Genomic DNA, 16022 nt, shown 5'->3' with positions numbered 1-16022 from the left:
ATGTGGTTGCCTCTATTCCTGCTTTCCAAACCACCAAGAAAAGGCTTTTCCAGGAGAAAATCAAGCTCCAAAGTAAGCACATCATTGGGAACTTCCCTGGCAGTTCAACGGTCAAGACTTCACCTTCCAGTGGAGGGGGGATGGGTTCGATCCCTGGTTGGAGAGCTAAGATGCCACCTGCCTCACGGCCGAAAAACCAAAACAGAAGACAGATACAGTATTGTAACAAATTCAATAAAGACTTTGAAAATGGTCCACATCAAAAGTAATCTTAAAGCAAGAAAAAGTAACCACATCATGGAGGCAGGTCCCAGAAAATCAGTGCCTTGGGGGAACTATATTAAGGAGGCAATGTTTCCCGAAGTGTGTTCTGGGAGATAAAAGGTACATGAAGATGTGTTCTGAGGTTGAGATAGCGTGGGAAATGCTGTGGTTAACCGAGCCAGACGGGCATCTGTCTGCATTCCTGCTGTGTCTCCTGGGTGAGATGGCATGGGGCAGGCAGGGGTTCCCAGGTGGCTCAACCCAGAGCCTTTCCTTTGCATAGAATCACTGTGTCCAGTTCTCTTTGAAAACTTTGAGAAATAGTTATTTGACTCCTGTGTATTCTTTGTACTTTAGAGTTAGTAAAGGTGTTTCAAGGGCTGCTGCTGCTGCTGCTAAGTCACTTCAGTCGTGTCCGACTCCGTGCAACCCCATAGACGGCAGCCCACCAGGCTCCCCCGTCCCTGGGATTCTCTAGGCAAGAATACTGGAGTGGGTTGCCATTTCCTTCTCCAATGCATGAAAGTGAAAAGTGAAAGTGAAGTCGCTCAGTCGTGTCCGACTCTTAGCGACCCCATGGACTGCAGCCTACCAGGCTCCTCCATCCATGGGATTTTCCAGGCAAGAGTACTGGAGTGGGGTGCAAAGCTTTTCTTTCTGATTATAAAAATAATGCATATTCATTGTAGTAAAGTTGGTAAAGAGTTAAGGGTATGGTGAGCAAAATTTAAATCACTCATAATTAAGCCAGTACTCAGTGTATTCTGGTGTATTTTCTTCCAGACAGTTGTCATCGTGTGTGTGTGTGTGTGTGTGTGTGTGTGTGTGTAAGAGTATCTAATAGGTTTATGGTGTGTGGGCTTTTTTGTCTTGGGATAAAAACATTTTATCAATAAGAAAAAATCTAATGAAATAGAGAAGATCAAATTAATTAGAGAAAATGGTACAGTGCATATGGAGCTTTGTTTTACCATTGTTTTATAAAAACCTTTTGATTTTAGAATAATTTTAAGTTTTTTGGTAAAGATAATACAAAGAATTCTCATATACCCTTTACTCAGTTGCCCCTAATGTTAGATGCTGTTCTGTGCTTAGTCGCTCAGTCATTTTGTGACCAATTTCATGGCTGACTCTTTGCGACCCCATGGACTGTATGTAGCACACTAGGCTCCTCTGTCCATGGGATTCTCCAGGCAAGAATATTGGAGTGGGTTGCCCTTTCCTTCTCCAGGGGATCTTCCCAACCCAGGGATTGAACCCACATCTCCGGTATTGCAGGCTGATTCTTTGCCGTCTGAGCCACCAGGGAAGCCCAAGAATACTCAAGTGGATAGCCTATCCCTTCTCCAGGGGAACTTCCTGACCCAGGAGTCAAACCAGTGTCTCCTGCATTGTAGGCGGACTCTTTACCAGCTGAGCTGCTACCAGGGAAGCCCCCTAATGTTACATATATAGGTTTTGTTTTTCTTTTTATTATTATTTTTAAGCACTTATTTATTTGTCCGCACCAGGTCTTCGTTGCAGCATGCGTGATCTTTTTATTTGCAGCATGTGAGATCTTCAGTTCAGTTCAGTCAGTCAGTCTTGTCCGACTCTGCGACCCCATGAATCGCAGCACGCCAGTCCTCCCTGTCCATCACCAACCCCCGCAGTCCACCCAAACCCATGTCCATTGAGTCGATGATGCCATCCAACCATCTCATCCTCTGTTGTCCCCTTCTCCTCCTGCCCTCAATCTCTCCCAGCATCAGGGTCTTTTCCAATGAGTCAACTCTTCGCATGAGGTGGCCAAAGTACCAGAGTCTCAGCTTCAACATCAGTCCTTCCAATGAACACCCAGGACTGATCTCCTTTAGGATGGACTGGTTGGATCTCCTTGCAGTCCAAGGGACTCTCAAGAGTCTTCTCCAACACCACAGTTCAGAAGCATCGATTCTTCTGTGCTCAGCTTTCTTTATACTCCAACTCTCACATCCATACACGAACACTGGAAAAACCACAGCCTTGACTAGATGGGCCTTTGTTGACAAAGTAATGTCTCTGCTTTTTAATATGCTGTCTAGGTTGGTCATAACTTTCCTTCTAAGGAATAGCGTCTTTTAATTTCATTGCTGCAATCACCATCTGCAGTAATTTTGGAGCCCAGAAAAATAAAGTCAGCCACTGTTTCCACTGTTTCCCCATCTATCTGCCATGAAGTGATGGGACCAGATGCCATGATCTTAGTTTTCTGAATGTTGAGCTTTAAGCCAACTTTTTCACTCTCCTCTTTCGCTTTCATCAAGAGGCTCTTTAGTTCCTCTTCACTTTCTGCCATAAGGGTGGTGTCATCTGCATATCTGAGGTTGTTGATATTTCTCCTGGCAATCTTGATTCCAGCTTGTGTTTCTTCCAGTCCAGCGTTTCTCATGATGTACTCTGCGTATAAGTTAAATAAGCAGGGTGACAATACACAGCCTTGGCGTACTCCTTTTCCTATTTGGAACCAGTCTGTTGTTCCGTGTCCAGTTCTAAGTGTTGCTTCCTGACCTGCATACAGGTTTATCAAGAGGCAGGTCAGGTGGTCTGGCATGCCCATCTCTTGAAGAATTTTCCACAGTTTATTGTGATCCACACAGTCAAAGGCTCAAACTCTTAGTTGTGTCATGTGGGATCTAGTTCTCTGACCAGGGATCAAACCTGGGTCCCCTGCATTGGGAGCTCAGCATCTTAGCCACTGGACCACCAGGAAAGTCCCTAAAGGTTTTAGATAATGTTAACACGATAGGGTTTATAGAAATTTTTTCTGTCTGTAGCTAAATATTCTTCTAAGTCTGCGTGAAGTTTTTGATGAATCACGACCTCCCTTCTGTTCCCTCTCTAGGTTACTATAACAACAGCACCAAAGTGGCCGTAAAAACACTGAAGCCAGGCACAATGTCTGTGCAAGCGTTCCTGGAGGAGGCCAACCTCATGAAGACACTGCAGCACGACAAGCTGGTGCGGCTGTATGCCGTGGTCACCAGAGAGGAGCCCATCTACATCATCACTGAGTACATGGCCAAGGGTGAGTGCCCGCCCCCACTAGGGCTTGTGGCCGCCCAGCCCTCGGAAAGGACACCCAGGCATGTGATGGCCCAGCCCTCGGAAGGAGAACACTTAAACATTCAGAGACTCCTCAGATAATTCAGATTATCAGCAGCAGGCTCTCTCCAAGGGCTTCCCAGCTGGCACGAGTGGTAAAGAACCCGCCTGCCAATACAGGAGACATAAGAGATGTCAGTTTGATCCCTGGGCGGGAAGATCCCCTGGAGGAGGAAATGGCAGCCCACTCCAGTATTCTTGCCCGGAGAATCCCATGGACAGAGGAGCCTGGTGGGCTAGAATCCGTGGGGTCACAAAGAGTCAGGCACAACTGAAGCAGCTTAGCACGCAGGCTTATTACAAAAACATCAGAAAACACAGGACAGTGAAGCCCTTTCATAAGCCACCTCCCTGGAAGTCATCTGCTGTGAAATGAATACGTTGTCTTCCCAGTTTCTGGGCACTTATCTCAATGTACCTGCTGGCCTCAAGAATGAGACCCTAAGCCTAGACGGCCCCCTGGACATACTTGTCAAATAAGTAAATACAGATTTCAAATAAGAGTATTATTGTTTTGGGTTCCAATTGTGAGTTCTCAAAATTGAAAACCAGTTCCTTGTCCTCTTTAGCATTATCGAAATGTTCGGAATGACACTTTAAAACATAAATATTTGAAAAACTTGGCAAGGTCAAGTTCCTGCATCATCACAGAATCCCTGAAGAAGCAGCCATCTTTTCTCCCACTGCTGTCCCCTTCAGATCAAGGGTCTTAAGTCATCATCCTTCTTCCTCCAGCTCAGGAGAAATGCTAATTAAGCTGCCCCTGATTTCTAAAGAATCTTCAGAAGGAACGAAGATGATACCTAAGCCATCATCCAGAATTAACAGTGACCTCCTGAGAATGGAGATTATAGTGTGATGCCATAACTGAATAGGTTAGAAAGATGAATATTGCATTTTCTTATTTAATATATGTTAATATTTCAGAATATTAATATCCCCCGGAGTCCTTCTAAAAAAGAATATTTTTTTAAGCTCTATCAGGGCTTCCCTGGTGGTTCAGTGGTAAAGAATTCTCCTGCCAGTGCAGGAGACACGGGTGCGATCCCTGATCCTGAAAGGGCCCACATTCCACGGAGCAACTCCGCCCATGTGCCACAGACACTGAGCCTGTGCTCTGGAGCCCAGGAGCCACAGCTGCTGAAGCCCACGCGCCCAGAGCCCACGCTTCACGAGAAGCCACTGCAGTGAGAAGCCCGTACCGCAGCTAGAGAGCAGCCCGCACAGCACAGCCGAGAGAACGAAGATAAAAAGATAAACACAGTTTGGAAAAGCCCTATTACCTATCAGGTTGCTGCCGTTCAGGAGCCAGGCTCAGGATCAGACGCTTAGGCAAGAGTTCACAGATACTTGTGGGATTGATTATTAGTTTCTTAACCATAAATGTAAATGGTAGCAGTGCCCACCTGGTATTGAGCAGTTACTATATGCGAGATGGCGCTTGGTGTCTTCCCTGAGAAACGCGCTCATCTTCCTTGCAGTCTAGGCTGAGCACTGCCGGTCTGTGTTACGGATCCATTGAGCGCTTACTACCTGCCATCACCCTGGCACATGCTTTAAACCCCTCCTCCCGTGGACTGTGGTAGAGTTCCTGGGAACTGCCCACTTGACAGGGACTCAGACGAGGTACAGAACTTGCCCAAAGTCACCCTCAAGTTGGTGCTACAAGTTCTAGAAGAAGGAGCAGGGCGTGTTTTCGAGATGAAGTCCGGGGATGCTGGAGACGATGCCGGTAGGCACACTTGCTCCCTTTTAAGTGAGATCTTACTTTCCTCCAAAGCACAGTTGGTTCATCACATCCTCACTGGGCACCTGGGTGGTGCCTGAGAGCCGTGCTGGGCACGAATGAGTGCCTGCTGTGGGCATGGAGCACGCAGCTGGGAGGACAGGCTGGTTTTTGTCCCAGAGAGGCCCTGTAGGACGCGGGCCACGGTGGCAGATGCAAATGCTCCTTTCTTACCTGGAGCTCGTGTAAATCTCACAGCAAGTCTGAGGGGACAGGTAGGAGGGGACTGGGTTTGACCAACACCAGCAAAAGGCACTGTGACCACACAGAATGGTAAAGCAGTCATTTCACCTGATCCCTTCTCCCTGTGCTGCCAGTAGGAATGATCATTTGAATTTTGTTTGGATTTCTTTGTGTGTGTGCATGTTTGAACTGCACTGATTTGCTCTTCTTCATCAACAGGCAGTTTGCTGGATTTCCTGAAGAGCGATGAGGGGGGCAAGGTGCTGCTTCCGAAGTTGATTGACTTCTCTGCTCAGGTGACGTATGAAAAAGCAGCTGCAAAGTACTGTAAATGTCCCCCTGCTTCATACTCGGGATGGAACTGCACTTTCATGGGGAAGGCATTAGGGTTGTGTTTCCTAGTAGACCTTCGAAGGACAGGTCCTTGGAGGTGGCGATGGGTGTTTCTCTTGGAATGTGTGTGCACGTGTTGAGTGGTGACATGGATCCTCTTGTGTCTGACCCAGTCCACCTCTTTATACTTGTGTTCATTTCTGCATGAAAGATAGAAACAGCACCACTGAGCTATCACTTGCGTGCATTCTGGAGACGAACTCCATGCAATATAAGCATGGCACCTTCTCAGTGATGTATATGTAGTGTTTAAGTTACTAAGTTCTGATGCCTCAGTGTTCTGGGAAACAGAAGAACTGTTTTCCTTCCCTCTCTAACCCACTTTCACTCCTTCTTGTTGGATGTGTCTTTAGGATTCTGAGAAATGTTCATCTGTAACACTTCTAGTACTAGCCTCGGGCTGCCTAGGTGGCAAGGAGAGGTGTTGAGGGTAGAGTCAAATGAGCTGGCGTGAACTGGGTGCTTCAGAGCCAGAGGGGGCACACTGAAGAGACCCTGGGGGCGACTGTCCCCCTTCCTGCAGTAAAGGCGAGTGAGGAAGTCGCCCTGCTTAGTCCTCACCTTGTCTGCACAGCTGGGGCTCTTTACAGGTTCCTTATTGCAGTAGGCAATTCAAATGGCATCTGCAACTCCAATATCTAGTGTGGAAAGAAGCAAAATTGTGGGGTCTGAGGAGGCAACCTGACTTTTGAACCCTCTTCTCAAACTCTCTAAGCTGCCCCTGTGTGGCTCTGTGGGACCCCAGGCTCTGGGCCAACAGTTTTTGTTCGTTTGTTTGTTTTTAAGATTTTTTGATGTGGATCATTTTTTGTCTTGATTGACTTCGTTACAACATTGCTTGTTTTATGTTTTGGTCTTTTGGCCGAGAGGCATGTGGGGTCTTAGCTCCCCTACCAGGGATTGAACCTGCACCCCCTGCATTGAAAGGCACAGTCTTAACCACTGGATCTCCTGGGGAGTCCCCAGACCCACGCTTTGAAAACCACTGCTGGGCAGTGAGAGGAGAGATGACTTGGGCTCAGCTCTGCACCCCGCATGGACAGGAGTCAGGAGACTGAGAAGGCAGAGGCTCAGGAGCCTGTGTCACTCTCGGCACCGTTATACGAGGCTGGGGAGCCCTGCCAAGGCTGGTGACGTGGGAGTCCCCGTTGGATGGGGACATTGAGGGGTGTCGTAAGAGCTTGTGCACCTGCTTCTCAGAAGGGGAAGGGGGCTGTGGAGGAGAAGGGCACATGGCCTGGAGGCCTGGATGGTCATCCCTGTCCAGGTTCTCAGGGTCATTCTTGCCTGCCATTCTGTAGGGTGGAAATTAGCACGTCGGGTTGTGTGCTATGTCTGGGTAGGACTTATCTTGTCACACTTATCTTTGTATCTGGTTTTGTATAGCTTATCTTATAAAACCTTATCTTGACATAGTTCTTAAGGTTCAAGTCAAGGCCTCCTTCTCTAATCTTTAACTTTCAGATTGTGGGTTCCAGGAGGGGCCAGGGAGCAATCGAGGTGCCCACCCGTGGTCACCGTCCAAGCCAGCGTCCTGCATCCAGCTCACAGGATGATGCTCTTCTTCATCCGTCTCAGGCTGGCTCTCCCAGCAGTGACTGCTGAGAACCACGTCTAGCTTAAGAGCAGGAGAATTGAGTGTCTGTGGAGGGTCGGCAGCACCAGGGAGCCCCTAGCAGGCGAGGTCAGCACAAAGCTCAAGGTGCTTGTAAGGACCCTCCACAGACACTCAATTCTCCTTGAGACCATCTTTGTTCACAGGTAAACCTCGCCTCAACTCTCCCCCAGCCCTCCCCTCTAGGGAGAGCTACTGAGATCTCCTGTTGTCTGTTATTAATTGTCATCCATTTCGTCTGCTCATGGCTTTTCTTATTGTAACACTGGAGGGACCTGCACCTTGGCAGTGAGGGTGGGGCATGTATGCCTCAGTTTCGGTTTGAAATCCTACACCGCATGCATCCGATCGCTGTCGACCATGCTGACCACCCCATCCCTCTGTGATAGTCAGTTCCCTTTATTTATGACTGGCGTTCCCCACACTCCTCCGTCTTCACGGGCTTTTCTGAAACCATCTCTGTACAAATAAAGTCATCTCTGAATTGTTTCTACTTTTCCCCTCCATCGTGTGCCAGTAATGAACATTGTCACTTTCCCATAGTGAATAACTTGAGAAGAGTAAATATTCATAAAGCTGCCCCAAGGTGACACGTGGAGAAGGAAATGGCAACCCATTCCAGTATTCTTGCCTGGGAAATCCCATGGACAGAGGAGCCTGACAGGGTGGCAAAAAGTCGGGCATGACTCAGTGACTAAACACCAATAATCAGTAGGGTGACTCGGGACAGCCAGTGTCCTAGTAATCCAGTCTTCTCAACCCTTACCTCCACTAGACTGTTGAAAGTGGCAAATGGGCAAAGCGGAAGAATTGTGAATCTGAGTGGTATTTGAACTCAACAATCAGTAACCTATAAAATACTTTTACACTTTCTTTCTTCTGTTTGCACTGTCAGTAGCATCAGAGATCTGGGAAACTGAGTGTTCACAAGAGGCTATGGTTAAATTCAGTAGTTTTTGCAATGGGAGACTGAGAGCAGAAATCAACCAGTTGACTGATTCCCAGCCCCAAAAGAATAAGGAAACGGGGGTGGGGGTGGGGCATGTGAGGGGCAGTGCTGGGACTTTTCCCAGACTCTCCTCTCAGCAATTCTTCCCTCTCCCCACCAGCTACTTCCCCATGCTCCTGTCCCCTCCGCAAGCTCCCTCAGGGCACATCAAGATAGGAAGTGAGTTGTGAGAGCTGATTTCATCACTTCCTGTCTCAGGATGAGTTCTGAAAGGTTCCTCGGAACCCCGGTGTCATCGACCAACCCACCTCTCCAGCTACCCGTCTTCCTCTCCACTTAGTGGAGATTAAGAAATCCCAACTTAGTCAGCCATATCCAGTGCTTTTCTTGTATTAAAACCATCTTGTGCTGAAGTAGAAAAATGACCCCTTTGCAAAGGAAGTTTGATACTTTCAAAGCAGAGAGATTTTGTCCAACTGCTTTCCAGCCCTTGCCTCATTTAAGAGAAAAAAATGAACTTGGAAAGAGGAGTGGGTGAAATCTGTGGGAATTTCCTTCAGCAGAGATGGAAATGGGCTTGTAGACTCCTCAAACAGAGAAGGAAAGGAAGTGGGGACTCCACAGTTGCAATACAGAGGTCAGATAAATCATCTTGTAATTCAGGGGAATCAAGGCATTTCTTGAGCTTTGGGGGGTATAAAAAGTACCAAAAGTCAAAGAACACACAGTTATGTGTGAGTAAAGCTGCAATACTGTCCATGGCATTTTCCAGGCAGGAGTATTGGAGTGGGTTGCCATTTCCTCCTCCAGTGGACCATGTTTTGTCAGAACTCTTCACTATGAACCATCCGTCTTGGGTGGCCCTGAACAGCATAGCTCATAGCTTCATTGAGTTACACAAGCCCCTTCACCATAACAAAGTTGTGGCATGCTGCAGTCCACGGGGTCACAAAAAGTCAGACAGTGCTTAGCGACTGAACAACAACAAAACTGCAGTAAGAATGGGAAAATCAAAGTTGCTGTTATAATCATGGCAGCAAGTAACATTCCTTTAACTCTTTCTGGATGATAAACTGTTCTACCTCCATCATTAACTTAAGCCCAACAACCTTGAAAGCATTTATATTGTTGTTTAGTGGCTCAGACGGTAGAGCGTCTGTCTGCAATGCAGGAGACCCGGGTTCAATCCCTGGGTTGGGAAGATCCCCCAGAGAAGGAAATGGCAGCCCACTCCAGTATTCTTGCCTGGAAAATCCCATGGACTGCGGAGCCTGGTAGGTTACCGTCCATGGGGTCACAAAGAGTTGGACCCGACTGAGCGACTTCACTTTCACTTTGATACATGTTACACATGGAGGGTGGACTCCAAGGTCACAGCTAGTGGTAGAATTGCTGGGCCCCATTGTGGCTCCTCTGACTCTCGATAACTGGTCCTTTCCTCTGCACCCCACCATAGTTTCATGATCAGAGTTGCCCAGTGGTCACTTGCACCTGACATTTTGCTGATGTGTATTTTCCCCTTTTATAGATTCTGATTTTCAGAATTAATAATATCTTTAGTGTTTTTTTTCTTTCCCCCAAAGAATCTCTATTGCCAAGATGCAGGTCTTTGTGCCACATAGTGATTATGCTCAAGATACATTTTGCCTTCTCGTGTTAAAGGGTAGGACACATTTAAGTTGGAAATTGAGGAACAGGGCAGGTCAGATACCTCAGTCTACTATCATGTAATTCTCAGCCTGTTTAATACAAAAGTCTTTGACATTAGAGTGTCTGAGTCTGTCCTCACTGAAGTATCTACTGATCAATAAAATGGGGTATAGACAGGGCATCCCTTGTAATAACTCTGAGTTGGAACCACCAGTCTGCAGAGATAGTCAGTTCCACAAAATCATCTGGACGGATGCCACCAGCAACAAGGAAGTCCCCCGGTAACAGCTGGATGGTTTCCAGTGATGATTCCAGTGGAAGCTAAGCTGGGGCCTCGTCCCCTTCCCTGTTTCGGGGTCTCCTCCTCTGTCCCTGATTCCTGGAATCCCTTCCTTTGCCTCTGGAGCCGCCTCCCTGGACCTGACTGCTCCTCCTCCCTGTGCCCACCCCGCTCCCCTCCTGGCCTCTCTCAGTCATGCTCTCCAAACAACTGATACCTGGTATTTCTTGAATGGAATCGTTTGGTCATTGTTTTTAAAAGCAGGTTCATATTGACTTTTTCTATGCAGGAAAAAATAATGGAAGAAAATGACTTCAAGTGACCTTTACATGAATAACCTTTACCCAAAACCTTTAGATGCTTTTGTAGCCTTTCACAGATGAGTCCTTCCTTCCCCACCCCTGGAATACCTGCTTTAAGACACTTGTGTTACCTCACTCCCTGGCTTCATATAATCCAATAGAAGGCTTAAAACTGAGTCGCCAAAAGTCACTCCATCCCCAATTTAAGAGGAATTTGTTGTCCTTGGCATTCATTCTGAGGTCAAGGTGGAGCTGGAGGCACTTTCTCCAGCTTCACTTTCAGCCTGGGGTCCTGCTCAAGGGCCAGAAGGACAACTCTGTGACCACAGGGCCACCAGAGCAGAGAGGTGATGCCCAAGGCCACATGGTGCCCTGCCACGGGTGCCACCCTGCAGCCTTGCCCCCTCCATGCACCAAGACCCATTCCCCAGCCTCCGGCCCCCACAGAGCCCTGCCCGAGGATGTAGCCCCAGATGGTGGGCCCATGGGTCCTGCCCGGCCCCCTACCCTGGTGGCAGTGGGCTTATCCTTGAGCAAGAATACTGGAGTGGGTTGCTATTTCCTTCTGGGGATCTTCCCGACCCAAGGATCAAACCCAGGTCTCCTGCACTGCAGGCAGATTCTTTACCATCTGAGCCACCAGGGAAGCCAAAAAATTCCTGATGGCCTGAGGGCACACGGCCCCAGCCTTCTTCAGGTTTGGAGCCCACTAGCCTCCTGTCTCAGTGTCTCTCCCAAGCCCACTCTTGGAGACCACCCACTCTCTCTTTTCTGTTTCTTTCAGTGCACCTACTGCAGTGTGAATATTTAAGCAGTTTTGGATTATGTCTGTGTCCCAGACACTTAGCACAGTGCCTTGCATGCAATAGGTACTCAGTAAATATTTGTCGAATGACTGCACTGACCCACTCAGGGGCTGCCCATGTTCAGTTTAAAACAACAGAGCCTGCTTTGCATGGCTCTGAATGAGTAATTAGAAGAGCCTGTGTTTCTGGTGTTTTCTGGGCCACTCTTCATGTGGATTTACCCATGAAACATGTTCCTGGTACATTTCTTTCTCCCCTCCCTCCGACCGTGCTGACTTCCCTGTACCAAGCTTACGTTATTGGTCAGAATCACAGTGAGAGAAAATGAAAAGGAAGTAGAACAGAAGTAGCCGGGCCTTTCTGAAAAGACAAAGAGCTGCCTTGTCTCTACTCTGTGGAGTAAAGAACGCCAGGGGGATGAGAAACTCTAAGTGAAATGTTGCACATAGCAGCCAGTGGCAGATGCTTTTAATCGGGAAAACACTTTTAAATGGACGAGTTTTTCCTCTCTAGTGCCATTCAGATTCCTTTGAGGCTGGAATTCAAGGGGTGAAGGGGCTGGCAGGCTTTTCTTAGCAACCGGGGTTTCCAGCCCTTGTTACCTGTTACACACACACACACACACAGACATACACACACACAGTCGTGTCTATGACATCACTATCTGAGCTGCTCTGAGCTGGAGAACCACCTGCACATTGGTTGGTAACCATCATATTATACTCAGGTTGACAGCCCTGTGTTTTAGCTGATCTTCATCGTTTCCACACCTTCCATCTGCCCCTCTCTGGACCCCCCGCTTTGAGATCTGCCAGCCCACCGTCCATCCCGGGATCCCTGGGCACTGCCTCTCGGCGCAACACTCACCCAGGCACCCCCTCCATCCCCCGGAGCCCCAGCCACTGTTGGTGGCCACCCAGGCATGTAGACCCTCACGCTCAGTCCTTCTGTTTCTTGACGTCCTCTCCTCCAGGACCCTGTTCTCACCTGCCAGAGCCCCACCATGGTTACGACCAGAGGCTCTGCCTGCAGGCCCCCATTCCTGCCCTTCGTCCCGCACCCCCCATCTGCCTGGCTCCTGCTCCAGGCCTCCATGTTTCCTCCTCTGCACGCCCCCCATGTTTCTTTTCTCTCCTGACCTGGCTTCTGTGCACCACCTGCCCCCGCCTTTATCACCGACGCTTGCATCAAGCCCAGCCCTTCGCCTGTTCCATGTGCGCACACCAGCCGTGACCACTGCTGACGGCAGGCGCTGGCTCTTCTGCTTCTAGACGAGAGTCGAGCTGCCTAGGGACCCCACTCACACACACGTGTCCCCAGACCTAAACCCCTCCCCTCCCGTTCTCTTGGGTCACTTGCTGTCACTCCCTGAGGAGAAGCCAGCACACTCACTCCTTCCTGACTGAGGCCGCCTGCACTGGGCACCAAGTCCTGACCCCTCTTCCTTTCAAGATGTACGTGCGTGTTTAGTCACTTCAGTCATGTCTGACTCTGTGACCCCATGGACTGTAGTCTGCCAGGTTCCTCTGTCCCTGGAATTCTCCAGGCAAGAATACTGGAGTGGGTAGCCATTTCCTTCTCCAAAGGGTTTTTCCAACGCAGGAATCGAACCCACATCTCTGGCATTGCAGGCTGATTCTTTACCACCAAGCCACCTGGGAAGCCCTCCTTTCAAGGTATTGCCCTAGAAATTCTGCCCTGCCGTTTTCCCTTTATTTCTGTGCCATTCCCATAGGAACTATGATACAGCGCCCCTTCTCCTCCACACCCCTCTCCAGCTGTCTCTACCTCCGATTCACTCCACCCCGTCATGACAAAGGTCCTTGAGGGACCATATTCTCTCTTCACAATTCTTCCCCTCCGGCTCTCTCTTGAGCCCACCAGCTCTTGAGCAAGCAGCTCTGGACAAGTCTTCCTCGGTGACCCCACAACGCAAGTCCAAGGGCACTCCTCAGACTCAGAGCGGCGTGCTTGATCTCTCTCTCTCTTCCCAGACATTCCTCTTCGCTTGACTTCTGGGACACTGCTCTCTGGGTTTCCTCCCACTTCAATGGCCGTTTCCTCCTCGGCTCCCAGCATTTAAACACTGGAAGGTCCCTGAAGTCAGTTCTTGGACCTCCTCTTTCTCCAGATTCACCTCCTGAGTGATCTCATTGAGAGCACTGTGTACTTCCCTAGGACTGACATAACCAGTTACCACCAACTGGATAGCTAAACCATCAGGAATTTTTATCCTCTCACAATTCCGGAAGCCAGACGTCCTACCTCAGTGTATCAGCAGGGCTGCGCTCACTCCAGAGGTTCTAGTGGAGGATTCTCCTGCCTCTTCTGCCTCCTGGTGGTTCCTAGAATTCCCTGGCTTGAGGCAGCATCACTTTTTTTTCACAGGCCTTCTCCTCTCTGTGTGTCTCTCCATGTATCTTCTCTTAAAACAACACTGCTCATCGGTTTAGTTGTTGTTCAGTTGCTAAGGCATGTCCGGCTGTTTGCAACCCCATAGACTGCAGCATTCCAGGCCTCCCTATCCTTCACTGTCTCCTGGAGTTTGCTCAGATTCATGTCCATTGAGTCAGTGATGCCATCCAACCATCTCACCATCTAACTCCCCCTTCTCCTGGCCTCAGTTTTGATTTAGGGCCCACCCTAAATGCAGGATGCTTCCCTGATGGCTCAGACGGTAAAGAATCTGCCTACCAATATAGGACACCTGGGTTTGATCCCTGGATTGGGAAGATCCCCTGGAGGAGGCTATGGCTACACACTCCATTATTCTTGCCTAGAGAATTCTGTGGACAGAGAGGACCCTGTCAGGCAACAGTCCAGGGGGTTGCAAGAGAGTCAGACATGACTGAAGCAACTCAGCAGGCACGCACTGTTTCTTTATTGCCAGTTGTGTTTATTTAGTATAGATGAAATCATGCATCTTTTCCTATTTTATTCTTTGTTTGCAGTTTATTTTTCTGGGAATTCTTTCTTTAAGCTTTTAACCATTTTTCTTGTTGTTGTTATTAGTTCATCATTATCCATCCTTTCTAACTATTCTTTTCAGTGCATATCAGCTTTGTACCATATGTGCTGTGTTATATGTATTGAACTGAATATTTCAGTTTTTCATTTAATTAAAAACTCTCCAGGGACTTCCCTCGTGGTTCGGTGGCTAGGCCCCATGCTCCCAATGCAGGGGGTCCGGGTTTGATCTTTGATCAGGAAACTAGATCCCACATGATGCAGCGAAGACCCAACACAGCCAGATAAATAAATGTAAACTAAGCCTTTTTTAGTTTTAATTCTCCATCAACATGTATGTACCTATTAAAGTATAATATTCTATTCCTGTAACTGTATCGTGATTTCCTTACCATTCTTTGGTTTATGTTTGGGGAATCTCCACTTTTCCATTAATACAAGTAACAAAACCTTTCTTTACTTACTGCACCTGTTTCATTATGCCCCAGTTGCCACATAATAAGATCAGAGTAGGAATGTTTTCGAGTCGTTGACAGTTTTAGTTTTCATTGAGCAGGTTTGCACGTTTGCATCCCGCGACTTGTCCTCTGCTGGAGGTGTGTGGGGCAAACCCTGTCAGGCCACATTCCTCCTAAGAGGCAACACTGATCCAGCCATCACACCTCTTCTCTCCTGCAAAAGCTTGGGCAGAAGAATCAGTGGCTTTTCTCTCATTCCTCCATCCTTGGGATAAGTTGAGAATGTTTTGCTTCCTTCTTCTCCTTCCAAGGTGATAAGCATGGTTCATTAGCTGCAGGTCAGAGTATGTCGTCTTGATAACAGTAGCAGCAGTGAAACTGATGCAGAAGAGAGGACAGTAAGCGAAGGAGATTTCTGATCTTAGTGTCGGTTATTCACTGCCCTCTCCTGGGGGTACAGAGTGGGGAGTCCCTGACCTGACTGGGAGGAGGTGATCCTCAACAGGTCATCCCTTTTCAGCCTCAGGCAGCTGATACCAGGGAGCCCATCAGTGGACATGGAGTCCAGCTCCAGATTCTCCCAAGGGCTGTGGCAGCCACTCAGCAGGGAAGGCAGTGTGCGCGAGGCTGCACTTGGGCACCTGTGGGTGCCCATTTTCCCAAAGTAAAAAAAAAATTGATTTAAAAAAAAGGAAATCACTATTATTTGCTATGATCCCATTTCATCTTTTTTTTTTTAACCATTTAAACTTTTAATTTTATACTGGAGTATAGCCAACTAACAATATTGTGATAGTTTCAGGTGGACAGCAGAGGGACTCAGCCATACATATATGTGTATCCATTCTCCCCCAAACTCCCCTCCCATCCAGGCTGCCACGTAGCACTGAGCAGAGATCCATGTGCTATAGAGTAGGATGTATTAATGTTAGGAATCATTCATCTCCATCTTGCACTGAGTGGTCTTGCATTCTCCTTTTCAGTCTCATCTGGACGCTCTCAGGTGATGCTATTCTTATTGCATTTCATAGAGTGGAAAAGTTGAGATTTTGAGAAGAAACTTGCCCCTGTTTTGTATAAAACCCAAGATGACTCCTTGTGAGTCTCTGACCCATAGTCACAGCCGGCTGACTATCTTCTGAGGCGTCACTGGTCTACTTCCTGCTGATCCTGCTTGTGTATTCACATCACGGCCGGGTCTATTTGAGGTTAGATTGAGGAGTGGCCTGGGGAGGAAGTGGTATGG

The 16022-nt window shown here is 48.2% G+C and overlaps 1 protein-coding gene across 4 annotated transcripts in view; it reads left to right on the top strand.

The window, feature by feature from the left end:
• LYN (LYN proto-oncogene, Src family tyrosine kinase) overlaps positions 1-16022 on the top strand; it is a 106326-nt gene that overhangs the window by 75196 nt on the left and 15108 nt on the right. For all 4 annotated transcript variants that reach the window (XM_018058501.1, XM_018058499.1, XM_018058500.1 and 1 more), the window contains exons 9-10: positions 3128-3310; positions 5576-5652. In XM_018058501.1, coding sequence (XP_017913990.1) covers positions 3128-3310; positions 5576-5652 — 260 coding nt within the window. The remainder of the gene's footprint in view (positions 1-3127; positions 3311-5575; positions 5653-16022) is intronic.

Source organism: Capra hircus, chromosome 14 (genome assembly GCF_001704415.2).
Source record: "Capra hircus breed San Clemente chromosome 14, ASM170441v1, whole genome shotgun sequence".
Lineage (NCBI taxonomy): Eukaryota > Metazoa > Chordata > Mammalia > Artiodactyla > Bovidae > Capra > Capra hircus.
The sequence above is the reverse complement of the archived record's forward strand: the minus strand, read 5'-3'. Positions and strand labels throughout refer to the sequence as shown.